At 37.0% G+C, this 20,756-nt stretch overlaps 1 protein-coding gene across 6 annotated transcripts in view; it reads left to right on the forward strand.

Annotated features, from left to right (window-relative positions):
- The window catches only part of PAN3 (poly(A) specific ribonuclease subunit PAN3), a gene marked incomplete at both ends in the record, with an annotated part of 174,037 nt that overhangs the window by 104,932 nt on the left and 48,349 nt on the right, over positions 1 to 20,756 (forward strand). Inside the window, one exon of one of the 6 annotated variants that reach the window (XM_080690001.1) lies at positions 17,747 to 17,810. The exons of the other annotated variants lie outside the window; for them this stretch is intronic. Coding sequence (XP_080546127.1) covers positions 17,747 to 17,810 — 64 coding nt within the window. Of the gene's footprint in view, positions 1 to 17,746; positions 17,811 to 20,756 lie in introns of those variants that run through there. 6 annotated transcript variants of the gene reach the window in all.

The following is a 20,756-nucleotide window of genomic DNA, read 5'->3' on the forward strand; positions in this document are numbered from 1 at the left end:
CTGAATTATTTTGTCCTTATTATTAATTGAAATAGTTTAGTATTAAACTCTTATAATTCTTTTATATACCAACCTATATTTTCAATGAATATTACAAATTACAAGATCCTAAGAAGAAAGGACCGTGCCATTTCTCATCTGGCACAAATTTAGGCATAAATGGTGCTTAAGAAATGCTACTCATTTAGTAAAACTTCCATTTTAATTTGGAAAGCTTTTTTTTATTGATGCCTATTTCTTAAATATAGTGAATTTTAATGAGTCAGTAAATATCTTTGAAAAAATTGCAAAACCTGAAAATGTTCACAGGTATTTAGGTGAATAATAGTCAAATGAGAAACAAACATGTTCCTGTTGAAAAATTAATAGCATCAAAACGAGAGTCACTGTGTTTTTGAGGTTTTAAAACATTCTTTTAATCAGTGTTAAAGTATCTACAAGATCTATAAGTATTATTGATAAATTGCATGTTTCTATTTTTTTGTAACTACTTTGTTTTTCAGGTGTATTCAGCAGACTCACTCAAACCTTTCAAGGGTTCTCTAATTTGAGGATTTCTTCCCACATTAATAAAAATTGAAAAATTATTTTACTATTATGATCAGGGCCTCAAGGTTTTTGTGAAGAGGAGTTTTTCATTGTGCTGTAATGCCGAGCTCATCCTAGAAGGGGCTACTCTGTGTATACATGCATACAGATACAGACTGTGATGTCCCGGGGAAGGTGGCTAACAGTAGAACTGTAGGAACATAACCAGGTTGGGAATGCCAGCTGGCTATATTCCCACCCCAGTTGGGAATTTCAGGAAACTGAGGCAAGACGTTTGTGGCGCAGAGGGGGATGTGGCTGCTGGCAGCTGGCTTGGAGACCTGTAAGGTAAGGCTTAAATAGCTACCAGTAGTTAAGATTCTGCTGGTTGGGGAATCCCTGGTTAATTTTTCCTCTCAGGTTTGAGAGTTCTCATTGTGGGCTTCCTGTTTAAATCGCTTTGTCTCAGATGTCTTGTCCCTTGATTAGGAGGTAGGGGCTGGGTGGGAAGGGGGCAGGGGTTCCTTTAACTGCAGTTTTCAGACTCAGTGAACTACATCTGCAGCAAAGTCTCCTGCAGCTCTGGACTGACTCAATGGCCTTTAGAACATTGTACCAGATCTTCAGCTAAGTAGCTGTGTTTGTGTACCACTTGGTGGTTGTGTTTAATCCTTTTTTATTTTTATAAGAAGAAGATAGGATTAGATGATTTTAAAAGTCTTTAAAATCTAAGATTCCATTGTTGAATGACTTGTGAATTTCTAGATGATAGGGGACAGTAAACAGAATGAAGATAATGATGAGAAATAGCAATAAGAGAAAAAGAACATGAGTTTTGTACTAGACTTAAAAAGGGTTTTAAATGGTATTGGACTTCTTTGACATACTGTATGTAAACAAAAAAATACCAACTGGTCCACCTGTGCTTTGTAGGTGGAGATGAAGGGAGTTTTGTTTTAAGCAATTTGAGAATCTTAGTGAATCTTTGTTTTGTAGTGAGTGGTTCTGAGTGTACTAGAAGGCAGGAAGAGCATGTTGGTGCCCCAAAACATTTGTCATTCTAAGCTGAATGTGAAGAGTTAGAAGTCAGTCCTTCCAGTCCGGCATGGTGGCACACACTTGTAATCCCAGTACTTGGGAGGCTGAGACAGGAGGATTGCAGCCCTCCGTAACTTAGTGAGACTCTGTTTCAAAATGAAGAATAAAAAAGAGGGCTGGGAGTATGGCTTGGAGGTAGAATGCCCTTGGGTTCACTCCCCAGTACTGATAAATTAAAAAAAAAAAAAGTCCTTTCCCCATCCCTCTTTTATTCAAATAGTTAGAGAGCTCCAGGAATAATTTTTTCTCTAGCCTTTTGACTTGGTGATGCGTAGTGCATTGTAAGCACTTCGTGGAGAGATAGTATGGTTTAAAAAAAAAGAAGGAAAAAGTCACTGTGCTCTATGTTACTTGTATAGTTAGGAACAGTCCTCTAATTCTGTAGGTATGAATGGGATTGTGGCTCCTTTTTTTCCTGAATTATTCCTTCATTCTTGGCTTGACTCACTCTTTCAGATGGACAGTTTACCCTAGAGCAGGGCATGTGGTCTTGGTAAAATGAGAGGAGTTTTTCAAACCTCTAACACATATGGGCATGTAAAAATCTTAGCCATGAATGCTAGCAAAAACCCAGACCTGGACTGAATGTTTATGGTGATAATGCTTCGTTCTATATTCTTTAGTCATGGATTTCTTACATGCTGATGTGTCTGATATAAGATGTTTTCTTACTGCTTCATGAATACCTTCTCATTTTAGATGTGATTAATCAAATTTTAGAACAGTATTCCTGTAAGTAACTTGTAACTATAATCTTGTGAAGGGAGGGATGTGATGTACATTTGATAAAATAATAAAGATTAATAGGATATCAATATATTTTTAGTCACCAACTGCTTTCTAAACTATAGTAACTATGGGCTATAATTCTGTTGTTCCCTTTTTGTGAAGTACGGTGGGATAAACTCCTGAGGAAAAATGTAGGGGCTAAACATAGCAAAATCAGTTTCTTGGGGTTGTGCACAGTTCAGGGCAGATGTTCAGGTTGGGCGGCGTCTTCCCACACTGGCTCTAGGCCGCGCCGGGCGCCTTCGCACCCTCCAGGCGTCGAGCGGGCGAGCACGGAGGAGCAGCAGTTTGGGGAGGCTGTATCGATGGAATCTGGAAGTTTCTCCTGTGAAGTTTCTCTGAATTCCGAACTTCCATTACTTTAAGTTAATTTAACATTTGACCTGGCTATCTCATGAATATGTATTTTGAGGCACTGTCTCATTTATATCTTTTGTATCTTTTAAAATCCATCTTTACCTCCTGTGTCTACTTTTGAAATATTACCAAAGTATCTACAATAACTGGCTTAGCTTGTGTCAAAATACAGCTGTCTTTTCTGCATAGTTGATTTTTTGGATATCATAAGCTTCTACTTTTAATTATCTTAACTTTAATATTTCTTATACAAATTTTCATACAGAAAGATGGCCAAAATTTACAGTGCTGTCTTGCTCCAAACAAAATATATATTTTTGGTGATGCATGCTCAACAACACGTGCCTCCTTATTGTACTGAACTAAATATTAATACTTTTTAGATAGGAGTTTTAAAAGCAGTTTGTTTTAAAGTTATATACTTACTTAGATTCTTTATCCTTTTTGTTGGCCTTCTGCCCTAAGATGTTAGATTATAACTCCTTGAAGGTAAGCCTTTTCTCTTGCCTCTCTCAGACTGTTAAAGTGCCTGAAACAAAGTAATGGTAATGGCTGTACTCAGAGAAGCTTATTTGAACCATTTTTTAGTTCTTAGTGAGTGGCTTTTTTGGGGGCGAGGAGGAGGAATGATTCTGGTGTGTGTGTGTGTGTGTGTGTGTGTGTGTGTGTGTGTGTGTGTGTGTTTGTGTGTTTGTGTGTAAATAGGGTCTCACTAAGTAGCCGAGGCTGACCTCAAATTGGTGATCCTTCTGGCTCAGCCTCCTAAGTACTGGGATTACAAGTGTGCTTCCCCATGCCCAGCTTGTTAGGCTCTTAATATTACCTCGACAACAGTGGTTCTCAAATCTGAGAGTCCATGATCACCCAGAGCTTATTAAAGTCCTGTTTTCTGAGTTCCATCCCTAGTTTTTATTTAGTAGATGTGGAGGAGCTCTTCTTATGTGTTCCCAGATGATGATACTTGTTGCTTCTTGTCTTGGACCCTCTTGAGAACAGCTGCCCAAACTCTTTAGGGCATTAACCAGTTTTTGCCTCTTTTTTCTTAAAAACCCTTCCTTCTCCTCTTAATCTGCCAAGGGCTAAGAGTATAAATACATCTTTTAACACTTTTTTTTAAATAAGAAAAGGGCTTTAAATCAAGGGCTTAAATTGTTGTGTGTAAATAAGATACAAGGGCTTTAAATGATCCTTCAACTGAGGCTAGTTTTGCTTCATTTATGGTTTGTGTCTCTGTTCTGTATAACTGAAATCATTGTTGAATTCGTTGTTACAGGGGTTACTGAAGCTCAATCAAGATCACAAATACAAATTGAATAAACTGGGCAACAGGGATTTCTTCTACTTTGGTAATGTTAATGGGACAAGAATATAATCATTACATTACATCTTCTAATAACTTTTAGAATAGGAAAGTAAGAATAGAAAGTAAGCATAAGCACTGTGAATTTTAGTTTGAATTTTAAACCATGTGGGTTTGAGTAATCAGTTATCTTTTATTTACATGTTACATTTAATATGTACATTTAAAAACTGTTGCAAGAAAAGAAATACCTGTTACAAAAAGAAAAGAAATACCTGTTACAAAAAATTGGCTAAATTGATTTTAGTGTAAGAGAAATGAGTGAAGTGTTTATTGAGTCAGTCACAGTGCCTTCTTCTTTACTTTCTCTTGTAGTGCTGGGGAGCAAACCCAGGGCCACCTCCATGCTGCACAAGTGCTCTACCTGCTGTGCACATTCCCGGTCCTCACAACATGTTCTTGAAATCAAACTAGTTTTTGTTTTTAGTTTGATGTGTGGTTTTATTCATTGAAAAGAAATCTAAAACTAAATTGCATTTTTAATTTAATTTCAGTATTTTTATGAATGTAATCTTTATAATCAGACATTTGTCTGATTATAAAACTTGGAACATTTCTTGTTTATAAATGAAATAACATAATGAAGAATACTATTTTATTTATTTTCTTTTTTGCAGTACTGGGGATGGAACCTGTGGGCATTCTACCTCCCAGCTATACCCCCAGCCCTATTTTTTATTCTTTATTTTGAAACAGTCTCACTGAGTTGCAAAGAACCTCACTTAAATAGCTGAGGCTGTTCGCGAACCACCATCCTCCTGTCTCAGCCTCCCGAATGCTGGGATTATAAGTGTGCGCCACCACACGCGGCTGCAGAATACTATTTTACTCATATTCATTGTTGCTTAAGAAAGAAAATGTTTCTTTTGATCCAAAAAAGTTAATTTAGTATCTAACATTTGTCCCCATTTTTTTTTATTTTTGTTTAAATAATCTAGGTGTTATTAGTGAAAAGATTGCCACCATTGAATAGGATAGGAAAGGTCCCCTCGGGTCAGTTGGCTAAATTTAGGGATGAACAGGTTACAGTTCTGTTTCTTCAAGTATTATAGGGACTAGCCGGGCGTGGTGGTGCACGCTTGTAATCCCCTCGCTTGGGAGGCGGAGACAGGAGGATTGCGCAGGTTCGAAGCCAGCCTTGGTGGCTTAAGAGACCTTGTTTCCAAATAAAATATAAAATAGGTCTGGGAGTATAGCCCGGAGGTAGAAGGGTTCAATCCCCAGTACCAGCCCCCTCAAAAAATATTATAGGGACTAAAGCAATATAATTACCATATAAGCCAGTGGGTAAAGTTCCTAAAATAAAATTAAAAACCCTAACAGTGGTGTTTTTGTATTTATTTATTTATTTATTTATTTTTACTGGGGATGGAACCCAGGGGCTTTTCTACCTCTGGGCAATACCCTCAGACCTATTTTATTTTTTATTTGGAAATGGGGTATCACCAAGTTGCTGATAGCCTCACTAAGTTGCTGAGGCGGTCTTCAAACTTGTGATCCTCCTGTCTCAGCCTCCCAAGTATTGGGATTACAAGCATGTGCCGCCCTGCCTGGCAACTGTGTGGTTTTTAAAAATTATTTACTCACATATTGAGAGATTTAGGCTCTATATTTCATACATGGTCAGTATTCTAATGATATTTGTTGAATTAATGACTACTCATCTAGAAATGATGCTTTTGATAGAGGCAAGGCTGAAGTCGAGCCAGAAGGAAGTCTACTGTGTGCAGACTTGGAAAGGAAAGGAATTGTACAGTCTGATTCCATCAAATATTATTGAGGCATATGTGGTTGATAAAGCTCAGGTAAATTTTTGGTATGAACTCAAGTATTTGTCTGAGTTTGGTCAATGAGGTTAAATATATTTTGTGGAGAAACTGCAAGGAACAAAATCATATCATGAATGCTCAGAGTGTTTCCACTATAGTCCATAATCTTCTATCTTAGCTAAAATGAAGTTTGATTATATAAATCAGTTGTTGAAATTCTATAGTTACTGAGGGGAAAAACAAGAGATGGAACCCAAGCGACATTTATTTAGACCAGATCCACATGGCATCTATTAAAAGGTCTTTGTGGCTGGGCGCGATGGCACACACTTGTTATTCCAGCATTCAGGAGGCAGAGACTGGAAGATCGTGGTTCATGGACAGCCTCAGCTACTTAGTGTGGCCTTTTGTAACTCAGTAAGACCCTGTTTCAAACAAACACACACAAAAAAACCTACTAAAAAATAGGGCTGGAGGTATAGCTCAGAGATAGACTGCCCTTGGGTTCCATCTCTAGTACCACACACACACACAAAAAAATTCTGTGTGTGTGTGTTCCCTAGGGATTGAACCCAGGGTGTTCTACCTTTTAATTGTACCTCCAGCCCTATTATATTTTTATTTTGAAACAAGGTCTCACTAAGTTGTAAAATGCCTCACTAAAGTTGCTGGGGCTGGCCGCAAACCTGCAATCTTCTGTCTTGGCCTCACAAGTACTGGGATTACAGGAGTGTGCCACCGCGCCCAGTTAAGCTTTTTACTTTTTTAAAAAAAGTTAAGAGCCAGGCATGGTGGCGCACGCTTGTAATCCCGGCATTCGGGAGGCTGAGACCTGAAGATTGCAGTTTGCCAACAGTCTCAGCTACTTAGTGAGGCCCTCCACAACTTAGTGAGACCCTGTTTCAAAATAAAGGAAAAAAAAAAAATAGGGCAGGGGGTGTAACTCAGAGGTCGAATGCCCCTGGGTTCCATTCCCAGACCCGCAAAAAAAAAAAAAAAAAAAAAAAAAAAAAAAAAGAAAAGAAAAAGTAAGCATAGTTTGGTTTATGTAGTTTGTTGAAACTTGTCATTGTTTTGCATAATGGAGAGAGAAAATATTTGTACTTTGAATGAATTCATGGTTTTATATTTGAAGTATCACGGATATTAGTTAATTAAGAGTGAAAAGGACCCTACTTCTTTTTTACTTCTCAAAAGAGTGAAAAAGAGCCCCTTATGATCCTTTTGCAGTCGCATTATATAATTTCTAGTCACTCTTTCCCCCTTATCTATAGAGTTCATTTCCCAAGAAGTGCTTGTTGTAAGATAGATACTAAAGGATAACAAGAGTTAATCAGGAATCAAAAAACCAGAGATTTTTGATTTCTGAAGTTTAGTCTACATTGAATCTTGATTTTGGGTAATTCAAGATTAGAAATTTGAAGCCAGGTGCGGTGGCGGAGCTTGTAATCCCAGTGCTTGGGAGGCTGAGACAGGAGGATCGCCAGCCTCAGAAATTTAGTGAGACCTTGTTTCATAATAAAAAGGGCTGGCAGTATAATGAAATAGGCATGTGCCATTACACTTGGTTCTTGTGTATTTATAATCTATTTTGTCATTCTTGCTGGTTACTTCTTACATCATTTTAAAATTGATTTTGCATTTTGATCCTTTTGCAGGATCAAAGTTTGATCTCTTAATAGAGGAGGAGAAATTTTTGTGATTTACTCAAGTGCAATGTTTCCTAATGTTTTAGAAATCACACTCTTCTTATTTTTGTAATTGTGACTTTCTTTTAGAGGAAAAATATGTTGTGTGGTTTGTATGCATTTATTTTTATGTTGCAAGTTAATCTTGTTCTTTGAACATTTTATCTGCTCCTCGAGAAAGTCTTTGAGCTATCTCAGGATGCCATAAAATAAGTAGATCCAAAATAGGCTTTCATTGCTTCACTGGCAGACATCAGGTTGACAGTCTTTCTGAAATCGGCTTCATTTCCCTAATAGAGAACTCTGAGTTTGCCATCTTTCTTTCTACAAAAAAGAAAATAGTTGCAATATAAAAACACTGTCTCATGAAAAATAATTTAATAGAAATTGTGAGGTTTATTACATTAAATGACAGTAAAATAAATAACAACATTTTATTTTAGTTTATTTTATTTATTTTTTGGGTTCCTGGAAGCCCTTATACCTCCGGGCTACACTCACAGACCTATTTTATACTTTTTTATTTTTGGAAACAGGATTTTTTTTTTTTTTTTTTTTTTAATTTTGGAAACAGGGTCTCTTAAGCCAGCGAGACTGGCTCCGAACCAGCGCGATCCTCCTGTCTCCACCTCCCAAGCGTGGGGATTATAAGCATGTGCCACCACACCCGACTATCTTCAGCATTTTAAATGTTGAAAAAGTTTGAGAAATTTAAGTTTTGTTGAGGGTGTCTATTCTCACACAATTTCTAAGGATAATTTTGTGTCTGTCTATATTCATAGGAAATAAGATTATTACTTCACGGGCAAATTGCTTCAGGAAGCTTTTTTTTTTTTTTTTTTTTTTTGGTGGCACTGGGGTTCCTGGAAGTCCTTCTACCTCTGGGCTACACTCCTAGACCTATTTTATTTTTGGAGACAGGGTCTCTTAAACCAGCACTGCTGGCTTTGAACCTGCGTGATCCTCCTGTCTCCACCTCCCAAGCGCGGGGATTACAAGCATGTGCCACCACACCCGGCGTGAGAAGCTTTTAAGTAGACATTTAGACATGGATTTATCATAAAGTAATATATTTAAACTAAAATCAATGAATGGGGAGCACGAACTTCCCTCCTCCCCGCAAAGAAAGGTCTGTTTAAAACATGATGTTAGCTGGGCATGGTGGTGCACACTTGTAATCCCAGCATTTGGGAGGCTGAGACCAGAGGATCATGGTTCGCAGACAGCCTCAGCTACTTAGTAAGGCCCTCCGCAACTCAGTGAGACCCAGTTTCAAAAAAATAAAGAATAAAAAATAGGGCAGGGGTTGTAGCTTGGAGGTCGAATGCCCCTGGGTTTCATCCCCAGACCCGCTAAACAAACAAACATGTTAAGTAATTCTTTTGTTTTGCCATTTGAATAATTTAAACTTATGAGTGTATGGTAAGACAAAGTTCTATTGCTTAAATTCACTTATGTTCTGAAATATTTCTGACTGTAATGGATTTATCTCTTGGCTTGAACCATTAATATTAGAAAAGAGTAATAATTAAAGTTTTATAAAAATTAAGTTGGCTCAATGTTAATCTTTTAGTGATTTACTGAGGATATAAATCAGCATTTCTCAAGGTGTTTTAAAATGTACATTCTTAGTCTTTATGATGGTGCATGCCTGTAATCCCAGCTACTTGGAAGGCTGAGGCAGGAGCATTGAAAGTTGTCTCAAAATAATATATTACCTTGTCTCAAAAAAATATATTAGGGGTTGAGGGTGTAGCTCAGTGGTAAGGTGCTTGCATAGCATACATAAGACACCAGTATTACCCAAGATGACAAATAAAAAATAAATTCTTAACAGGAACCCATCCTAAATTTACCGGTTCACTTTCTTACCCAGATCCATCCTCTTTCTTTCCTTCCAGTTCTGTACTGGAAGAAAGAAAGTCTTTTAGGTAATTATGATGTCTTAATTCTGGTTAAGAACCAATACTTTAGGAGGGTTGGAGAAGTGAAGAATAAATAGTCTTGCCAAAATGAGGGAAAGCAGGGGTTCCCCCTACACACCACTTTCTGTTTAATATGCTCATAATTAAAAGACAATTTTAATATATTGCCTTAAGCCAGACATGGTGGCACACACTTGTAATCCCAGCACTTGGGAGGCTGAGACAGGAGGATCGCACAAGGTTCGAAGCCAGCCTCAGGTACTTAGTGAGCCTCTCAGCAACTTAGTGAGACCCTGTTGCCAAATAAAGTATAAAATAGTCTGGGTCGCCGGGCATGGTGGCACACGCTTGTAATCCCCACACTTGGGAGGCGGAGACAGGAGGATGGCGCAGGTTCCAAGCCAGCCGCGCTGGCTTAAGAGACCCTGTTTCCAAATATAAAAAAGTATAAAATAGGTCTGGGAGTGTAGCCTGGAGGTAGAAGGACTTCCAGGAACCCCATTACCACACACACACAAAATTCTGGAAGTATAGCCTGGAGGTAGAAAAGCCCCTGGGTTCCACTTCTAGTAATCATAAGGAATCCTAAGTATAAATTTAAAAATTTTGCTTTAAATTTTTTTCATGTTTGATCAGATGCTTTCCCTAATATATGAGAGTTAGGGAGAAATGGGTCATAGGAAGAACTCTTGAAAAAGAAAATCCTATAGAGGAGCAAACAAGACAACTGAAAGGAGGGGGGAAGAGGAAAATCTCTAAAGCACACAATGTACTTAAACATATCGAAGTCAATCACTAAGCCGAGCAAGGGAGGGAGGGACGGGGAGGGAATGGGGTGGGAATTGGGTAGGGGTTAAATCAGTGATGTGGACATGTTTGTACACACAAGTTTTTTACCCCAATATGATGTTTGAATATAATGCACCAGTAAAAAAATTTAAAAGGAAAAAAATACATAATAAAAAAATTTCATCTTTGGGTAGCTTTGATATTATTATTGAACTGTTGTCTATGTGCATGTGATTTTGTAATTACTATATATTAGAAAAGTATAGGTAGCAATAATCCTAAAATGATTAATTCACTTTTCCAGCTTAAGTCACATGAAAAATCTCGTATTTACATTAGAAGACTATATTCTAGCTTCCCTTGGTACCTCAGTTCATTTTAGAAGTCACTAATTTTTTTCTACATTTTATTCTGAGTTAAGGCCTTTTTTCCCCTTATTTGAGCTTTTATGAAGTTGAGTAAACTAGTCATCCCTCTTTGTCTGAATGATGCCTGAGCAGGAAACTTTAGTTTTGTTTGCTTTCTCAACCTTCATTTTCCATATCTAGTCTTTATTAGTATTCCTGTCAATTTGGTGTTCATACTGCATTGCTAAACCTTACTTCTCTCCACATTTTTAAATGCCTCATTCTAGTCTACACCAACTGTTGGACCTGACGGCCCCCAGGAAGCACGCACCCTCCCAGTAATCACTCACAGGCAGAAGTCGATGCAATTTGCAAGAGGTTTTATTATGTCCAGCGCTGGGGTCGCCTCTCAAGTTGAGGAATCGACCCTTAGCAACAGATGTGGGCAGTTTTTATACACTTTAATTACAGAGGCGCGGTTACCATTAGGTGTTTTATTATCATTGGTTCTTATTTTTAACCTGTCTCAGGATTGGGTGGTTTGGCCAGAGATATCATTTTTTAGCTTTAATGACAGTTTGTGGTAACCAAGGTCCTGTTATTCTGGTGAGTGGAAAGTCCCTGAATTGTTACTTTTGTCTTCTAACAACGGTTGATGGGGAGCTAGTTCCTGGAACACAGGGAAGTAAAGTCCTAGTAACGGCAAGTCCCAGTACCTGCAAACAGGGGCACTGGGGCGGAAAGTTCCGAATGCCGAGGTGGTTGGGGTACTGGGGTCCTACACAACATCTACTTTTGTGCACTATTCAAGCAGCCTAACTGGTAGGCCACTGCAGTTCCTTTCTCATTGAATTTTAAGTCAGGGTCTCTAGTTGGATGATCTAGAGGACTGGGAGAAGGAATCCTTTATATGAGGTTTTGTTCTTATAAATCATCTGTAGTTAGAGGACTGAAGGTGCCTAATAATCTTGGTTCAGAATCATTCATGATGAATCAAGTCATAGCTTTCTCACTAGGAAAAGACCCAAGCCCCATGGCCGATGTGATCTGTGTCTTGCCTACCTCTGTAATCTCAAGCTCTCACCCTGTCCCTTGTGTGCGCAATTCTGGCCACACTGGCTTTCACCAGATCGAGCTCCTTGGGGCTCATGTTTTTTTGTGATTTTTTATGTATTCTTCCTATGGCATGACTGGCTCCTTCTCTTTAAGTCCTAGCTAAAGAAAGGCCTCCAACTAATGTAAAGGAAATTTCATAGTATTATTTTACATAATGTTACTCTATTTCCTTTTTATTTAAAGTAGGGTGAGGAGTCCTCTTTATACCTATTGGAATATAATCTCTCTTGTGACCAGGACCATGTCTAGAGCTTAGTAAAGACTTTTTCAAATTAAAATTACTGAAAATTTGCAGCAGTTTGCTCTTTCCTGAGGTTTCCCTTTCTGTAGTTTTAGTTACCTGTCATCAGTTGCAGTCTAAAAATAATAAATGGGAGATTTCAGAAATAACTCACACATTTTAAATTGCCCACTGTTCTGGATGGTGTGATGAACTCTCCCTTCATCTCTCTCCATCCATCCTACCAGGATGTGAATTACACCCTGTCCAGCATATTCACGCGTTGTATACTGACTGCCAGTTATCACTCATTTAGCTATCTTGGTTATGAGACCAACTGTCTCACTGTTGCATGCTTGCACTTTTGTGTTTTGGTACTGGGGATTGAACCCAGGGGTTCAATTTGACCTCTGAGCTCTACACCCCCCAAACCCCCTCCCTCCCTGTCTTTCTGTCCTTTTTTTTTTTTTTTTTTTTTTTTTTTAAACAAGGTTTACCAAGTTGCTGAGGCTGGCCTTGAACTTATGATCCTTCTTTCTCAGCCTCCATGTACTGGGATTATAGTACTTGGGTGGTGGCCAGGTATGTGCCACCATACCTGACTCAATAAAGAAAGAAAAAATAATCATATATTGAGGTTGCTAAAATCTATGTTAAGAAAGAATCTTCTGTCTGAAGTTTTGAAGATGAAAAAAGTAATTCATGCTGTTTTTGCTCTTACACCTTAAACTGCAAAAGTTTATGGCCATAATGCATGAGGAGCACTTAGCTATGATAGAAAAGGCATTAATTTTAGGGTTTGGTACTGTTCCTGGTTTCTGGTATCCACTGGGTTTTTGTTGTTGTTGTTGTTGTTGTTTTTGTTTTGTTTTGTTTGGGTTTTTTGTTTGTTTTTGGTGGTACTGGGGATGGAACCCAGGGGCCTTCTACCTCTGGGCCACACTCCCAGATCTATTTTATATTTTATTTGGAAACAGGGTATCTTAAGCCAGTAAGGCTGGCTTTTAACCTGCTCGATCCTCCTGTCTCTGCCTCTCAAGCACGGGGATTACAAGCATGTGCCACCACGCCCAGCTCCACTGGGGGTTTTTAAATAGAGCCCCCAAGGATAAATGGCACTACCATGCTATTAAATACAATTGGCTTTCTTTTCTGAGTAAATATACCTTATCCCTTCCAGTCTACTTCATGTTGGACCTACTCTGTCATAAAATGCATCTCCTCTCCTTCCTCCTCCTCTTTTTCTTTTTTTAGAAATAGGAAGGTTTGGCTGGGCGTGGTGGCGCACGCTTGTTTGTAATCCCCGCTCTTGGGAGGCAGAGACAGGAGGATCACTCCGGTTTGAAGCCAGCCACACGCACTGGCTTAGAAGACCCTGTTTCAAAAAAAAAAATGTAAAAATAGGTCTGGGAGTGTAGCCCGGAGGTAGGTGGGCTTCCAGGAACCCCAGTACCACCAAAAAAAAAAAAAAAAAAAAGAAAAGAAAAAAAGAAATATGAATGTTAGGGTATTGGGGTGAGGGCCACTTTAACTTCTTCAAGCTGGTAGTTGGTACTGCTGGAGTATTTAAGTCAGGGTCTCTGGTTGGATGATCTAGAGGACTGGGAGAAGGAATCCTTTATACGAGGTTTTGTTCTTATAAATCATTTGTAGCTAGAGGACTGAAGGTGCCTAATAATCTTGGTTCAGAATCATTCATGATGGTTCATTGGGCATCTACATGAAAAACTGATTTGCGTGTACATTTTACAGTAATCCTTATATCTTGCCATAATGGAGTATTTTTCCATAATTCTTTGTGTGTGTGTGGGGGGGGGGGTTCTGGGGATGGAACCCAGGGGCATTCAACCTCCGAGCTACAACCCCTGCCCTATTTTTTATTCTTTATTTTGAAACCGGGTCTCACTGAGTTGCAGAGGCCCTCACTAAGTCGCTGAGGCTGTCCACGAACCGCGATCCTTCCGTCTTAGCCTCCCAAATGCTGGGATTACAAGCATGCGCCACCACGCCTGGCTTTTTCCATAATTTTGGACCATTACCTGTTAACATTTTAAATTGGAGGCCAAGTAGTCATCGACCATGAGTCATTCTATATAACATTATGAAAAGTTCTTGTGGCCCAAATCCCAAGTGAAGATGGCCATCCTTTTTTCCCTCTGCCTTTTCTTGGGCCTTAATGTACATAGAAAACTCTCCTGTTTCTCAAAATCTCATCTAGTTTTCATTGATTGAGAGCAAATGATTATTCCTCAATTCCATTTCTCCAGTTCTTATTAATATCTTCTAATCTATCTTTTTATAATGTTTTGAGTATCTCATAAAACTTTATATTTTTGTCTGTTTTGTATATTTATTTCCTTTACTAAAGTTAGATGCTTCTGGAGGCATTTAATCATTTTGTCCATTATTGTGATCCCATGTGGAAATCTACACTTAAGTGAGCTTCATGGCAGAGTGTGAACTGTGGGGAACCAGGCCCAGGTCTGTCTTCTTAAATTCTTAGAATTGTGCTCACTGCCTGGCTGCATGCCATGGTTCAGGAAGCTTTCATACAGTTACAGATCAGAATCACTTGTCCTCATCTAAGACCTACTGAATCAGAAACTTGAGGTTTGGAGCATTGACCTTTATCTGTATTTAAAAAAAAAAAAAATCCAGAGGAGATTCTGATATATACCCCTTTGCTTCTAGAGAATAAAAGCACAAAATGTCAGATTTGAAGGAAGGTGAATTTCATCTGGTTTGAATAAGGATATAGAGGGAAGGAAGTTTCATGGAAAAGAAAATATTTGAGATGGGTTTAAAAGGAAGAGTAGGATTTCTTTAGACATCTTAATTAAACACAGTTGAGAAGCTGTGGAGTTTGTTAATATTTTTCTGTTTGTTTTAACCCGTTTAGTATGATAGAGAAGAATTCTAATCCAATGAACTTAAAAAGAATAATTTAGTCTAATTTAGGTAAAGATTGAACAGATGTGGAGGAGGGAACCAATCCCACGTAGGCATGGTACTGAGCTGTAGGCTAGGAGCAGGGTTCTTTCTGCTGGAACCTTCAAATGCTGATTGTGGGGAAGACCAGAGTTCTCTTGGAGAAGTAAGGGTAGTAAAAGGTCATTTGCAAGCTAGAACTGTTTTTTGTTTTTTTAAACAAAGTGTACTGTGGTACCCCAGTGCATATTGACTAATTATGAGCCTTTTAAAAATGGTGATGAGCCGGGCGTGGTGGCCCACGCTTGTAATCCCCGTGGTTGGGAGGCGGAGACAGAAGGATCGCGCTGGTTCGAAGCCAGCCTCGCTGGCTTAAGAGACTCTGTTTCCACATAAAAATGTTAAAAAATAGGTCTGGGAGTGTAGCCCGTGGGAGTGTATCCCGGAGGTAGAAGGGTTTCCAGGAACCCCAGTACCACACACACACAAAAAATGGTGATGAGTCTACATTACCATTTAAACTAGTATTATTTAGTTCATTTATCATTAGTTCATGTGGATGGCTCTGTTTACAGAACTCTTAGGTTCTTAGTCACTTCTTATTATGTAAAGTTTATCTTTCAAATTAATATTTTTTGAAGTAATTTATATCATATAGAGAGCAACTATCTCTGAAATATTCAAACCTGTGTTTTGTTTTAAAATTAAAATTGCTAAGCAAATAAAAAGGTAATGCTAGGCTATAACATGGACAGAAAAACGGAAAATGACATAAAGACCAAGTTTATGTTTTTAAAGTACCTGATAACATTCTCTTAAGAATCTTTAACAATTTTGTTTGCCATTACCTTCTTAAGAATTTGACATATCGTGTTTTGGGGTTGTGAGAATGTGGGGAAAATAGACTAGTGGGGAAAAGACCAGAAAGATGGGCTGGAACATGCCCACCAAGAATAGGCAACCAAACTGTAAGACTTAATTACCACTTCTTTCCCTTGGGAACTTCTGACCCAGCAATACCAAAACTTAATTAGAGCTTGAAGCAGTAGTTTTCAAACATTTTTTTTTAATGCAGCAGCACTCTCATGAAATCTATATATAATCTCCAAATCTAAAGTGATATAATACATATACAGTTTGTGTTTCCCCACATTAGGTTTATTGTATTAACTCATAAAATTATTCCATGAGAATAACAAGGCTGTGTGACATTTGTGAATAAATAGCTTGAATTAGTGGGTGAAAAATAAGAATTAGCTTTATATTTCTCAGTTTCCTTTTCTGTGGAGCTGCATTTGTATTTTATTGATTTAATAAATAAGTAATCGAAGAGTAGATAAAAAGGAATTCAAATCAGTTACCTGCAGAGACCCCTGAATCATTCTGTAAGCCTTGGGTTCTACCTTAATAAAGTTTTTAAACCCCTGGCAAAGAAGGTTGTTTTTCAGAAGACGGGAACTTACCATTATATAGGTTAAGGAAACTGGGAGACTTGCAGCTTTTCTCAGAGCCACAGTGTACAGAAATTTATATGAGTGAGTTTTGTCATTCTCCCAAGGATGGTTTGTACCAGCTGTCATTCATTGCCTACAATGAGTGTCTTAGCTGTTTTAGGTTATATTTCCCCTGTATCCCCAGTTGAGAAAGGCTGGGAAAATGAGGAGTCAATAAGGCATTTTTTAAGAAGAAATAAAATTTCAGATGCCTATATTCAAATGAGTATACTTTTCAATGTGTGGTCACTACTGTATAGTCCTCCACATATCTGAGTGTCAAGGCACTGATTAGCTGTGTAGCAAGAATTTTTTAATATTAGAACTTGGAATTTTTTGACTAGGGTATACTTTCAGGCTTTAATTAATAGCATTAATAAATTTTTATTTTTTAAATAACTTTTTTAAAAATAAAAAAATACATTGGTTACCGTGATTCTGTCTGGACAGTCTTCAGTAATGTATAAAAACCTCTAGTGAGAGAACAAAATAGCATTTTAGTGTTTTGAAATTAGCTTAAGCTTTGCGGTTCCCTTCTTAAGTTTTTTTTCCTCCTCTTTTACTTATAATAGCATATTATGTAAACACAAACCACTAACTCATGCAATGGAAAGGCTCCCTTGTTATGGTGTACTTTGAAGCTCAAAGGCTGTGCATGCTGATATATATATTTTTTTCTATTTTTGGTTTAGACATGCTAAGAAAGGCAAGTCACTTTTAGATTTTGAAGCAACATTACTCTTTAGCTTTCAATTCAGAATATTTTCTCTTACCTACTGAATGAGAACCTTGCATTTAAGTATTATGTAATGCTCTACTAGTTTATTATGTATGACATTAAACAAAGCTATTCTAAATATGTTAACTGCTTCTGGGTGGAGACATTGAATTCCTCCTATCTCATCATACTCTAGAAATCAGCTTTTCAAAGATAAAAGAAAATTAAAAAACAAAACAAAAATTAAAACAAACACCATCTTTGGCCTTTGGAATACTTGCCACTTATATTCCTTGCATATTTATTTTTCATGAAGAAGTCATATGATTTGTGTGGTTGCTTTTCTTATAAACTTTGTTGGCTATTTAACATTTTTGCTATAACTGAGTAAAAGATTTAACCAAGAACTCCTGTGGCATGCAGATGCCATTGGTTTATTGGCTACTTCTGTAGTTGAAAGGAAGTTGAACTATTTTTTTGGACCCAATAAGTTTGTTCTTTCCACTTGGGTGTTGAAAGAGCTTATGAGCAGTAGCTGTTCTGATTTTTGTTGGTTGTTTTCTCTAGGGAACAAGCTACCCTCTGAGTCAGCACTGGACTTGAAGATAAACCCTACAATTCATGAAACTGACTGATTCGACTAAAGGATGGATAGTTTGGGCAGCGTTGGACAGCTCTATGAGGGGTCTGTTTGTTTAACCAAAGGGATTGTTGAGTTCAGCAACTTTTAATTCCCCTAAGCATAAGGGGTTGCTGTTGTGAAAACAGGGTTTGTAAAAGGAATCAGTTCTGGCAATTAATATCAATATTCCTATTGACTCTGTTTTCAATTTATCACCAAACATCATGGAACAATTCCTTAAAGTGCAGAAATTTTACTGCTGTTTGTTGCCAGCAAGAATGTATATGTCCTGAGAGGTCAGCTTAGGATTTTTGCAGTTTACTTTTAAATCCAAATTACCCTTTTTTCACATGGGGATATAAACATTTCTCCCTGATAAAACATTTCGGCACTTGGGTTATTTAATTTTTAAAGGTAATATGCATTTGTGGCTTGAAACTTTTAGGATTAAGTGGGACTTAATTTGATTAATAAATACTTTATTAGATCAGTGTTAATTTATATATCAGCTTATCACTAATATTTTAATGTGCTTTTGATAATAATTACCAAGTATTAATAAGGTACTAATAATTTTTATCTTAAAACCTTATAGTATTTTTTTATTAAATCTTTGAGGAAACTAGAGTAATTATAATGTTTAATTAAATGAATTTTAATCTGCAACATGAGAGGTTTAAAAATGTTACAGAAAGCTGGGCATGGTGGCACACGCTTGTAATTCCCGTGCTTCGGAGATGGAGACAGGAGGATTGTGCAGGTTCGAAGCCAGCCGCGCTGGCTTAAGAGATCCTATTTCCAAATAAAATATAAAATAGGTCTGGGAGTGTAGCCCAGAGGTAGAAGGGTTCCATCCCCAGTACCACCAAAAAGAAAAAAAAAGAAAAGAAAGAAAAAAAGAAAAAAATGCTATAGAAAGAAAAAATTTTCCTACCTTAGTTTTGTAGGCCATAATACTTTATGTAGGGATACTTTGGGTTAGCTTTTCAAAGACTTGTGAAAACAGACTATGGAATAAGTGTAGTAATTTATCTTAGTTTCTTAAAAGGTATGACTTAAAATATATAGCAATTATGGGAATTTTACCTAGCCGATATTAAATAGGTTCTTTTAAGTATATTTTATTGTTTGGCCTAGAAGTGTAGATAGATAGTCATCAAATGTCTCAGTTTCAAAAGTTGAGCTTTAGACAGGTAAGCTTATGTATAGTTCAATTTTGAATTTATTAGTTGACATGATTATAATGACCTTCTTAAGCATTATACTCTTAAGAACACTTTCAGTTTTAAGGTTTATTTGCAAGGCTGAATTTGATTGAATAATGAAGTTAATCTATGCTGAGATTAGATCCATAGTTAAAACATACCTGTGTCTGTATAATGCTTGTCCCAGTTTTGCCTCCATTTGTTTCCACTTTTAAACTTTATTTTTCCCTACCCCATCTGATGACTTAAAAGGAATGGCAAAATGTTCCCAGTTAATCAATATAAAATACTGCCTTTTTGAAATTTTAACTGGATGGCAAGATCTTGAAGGATTATTGTTATTAGTTTGTTCCCTAGGACAGAAAAGTGACCAAAGCTAAATTCTAATTCAGAGTTTTACATTTGAAGATCTTCTAAATCATTCTTGTCTATAGCAGTTACACTCAGCTTCATAGTATCTTGCTTCTTTTTTTAGTTCCTAGACCTTTCAGATTGATGCTATAATTTTCAGGCTTATTGTAGAGTGCCAGAAACTTTAGTAGGTAAATGTTGAAGTTCGTCGTACCATCCTCCGTTAACTTTTATATTTTAGGATATGTTTTTGAAATTTAACAATTCTTTTACATTTAACCAGTTTTTCATTGTACTGTAATAGCATTATTTTACATAACCATTAGGAATTTAAGTGTAGGTTAAATTTACTTCTATGGGGGCTCTACACTAGCTATTCAAAAGACCTACATTTCAAGCTTTAAGGGTTTAAAGGTTTAAGCTTTATGAGTTTAAGGGTGTGTCTTTCAGTGATGATTATTAAGTAGTGAAAATGTTGACTAAGGATTTCTAAATTTAGGAATCTTAAATATTTCAAGATAATAACAACTTTAATCTGTTTAGATATATATTCAAGGTTACTCAAAAGATACACTTAGAAGAAATTCATTTTATTTTAGGTAAAGTTATTAAGTCTTCGAGTGACTTTTCTATATTTTTTATCTGATTCAAATAACTGTACTGTGGAGGGGGGGTGATTTGAGTTCTGCATCATGCAGCATCACTTATGAGCTTTTTTTCCTTAAAACTATTCTTACTACTTTAATAAACTTCATTTGATTGATAGTGTTTTCCTTAATTTTTGTCAGTCTTTACAAGCCAGTTTTATCTCTTAGAAAGTTGAATTATGGTATTACTGTTTAAGTCCCTCTCTCTCTCTTTGTTTTTTATTTTTTATTTACTTATTGCTGTGGTGCTAGGGATTGAGCCTTGGCATAGGCCAGACAAGTGGCCTACCATGGCTCTATATCCCCAGCTATGTGTTATCTTTTAAGAAGGAGCGTACATATACATGCTTTGTACTGATATACATCTATCTTAAATGCAAATATGTTTCTGGATACTTCTAAGTGTTATTTCTTTAGGGTACTCTCCAGAACTAGCATTCTTTGACAATGGTTGCAGATAATTCTTAAGCTATTAAAATTGCAAGCAACTGTTTTTATGATGAACACATTAAGTCATAGCCTTGATGATCTTTAGGAGTGCTTTCAAAGTCCAATATATTTACTAAGAAGAGAGGGATTTTCATATAATTTGAATATTTAAATAAGTAAACCTTTGATTAACCTCCATAATTTTAGTATGCCAGATGCTAAAATATGACCATGACTAATATTACTAAATCTTTTCTATTTAATGTTTTAGCTGAAGTTTTACTCTAGCAAATTTTTTAACATGGAGGTGGTTTTTTAACATAAAGGATCTTTGTTACTTAATTTAGGGAGGAGGAGCTTTAAGGGTTACTTTGTAG

The sequence above is a fragment of the Muscardinus avellanarius genome (genome assembly GCF_963383645.1).
Source record: "Muscardinus avellanarius genome assembly, chromosome: 2".
Lineage (NCBI taxonomy): Eukaryota > Metazoa > Chordata > Mammalia > Rodentia > Gliridae > Muscardinus > Muscardinus avellanarius.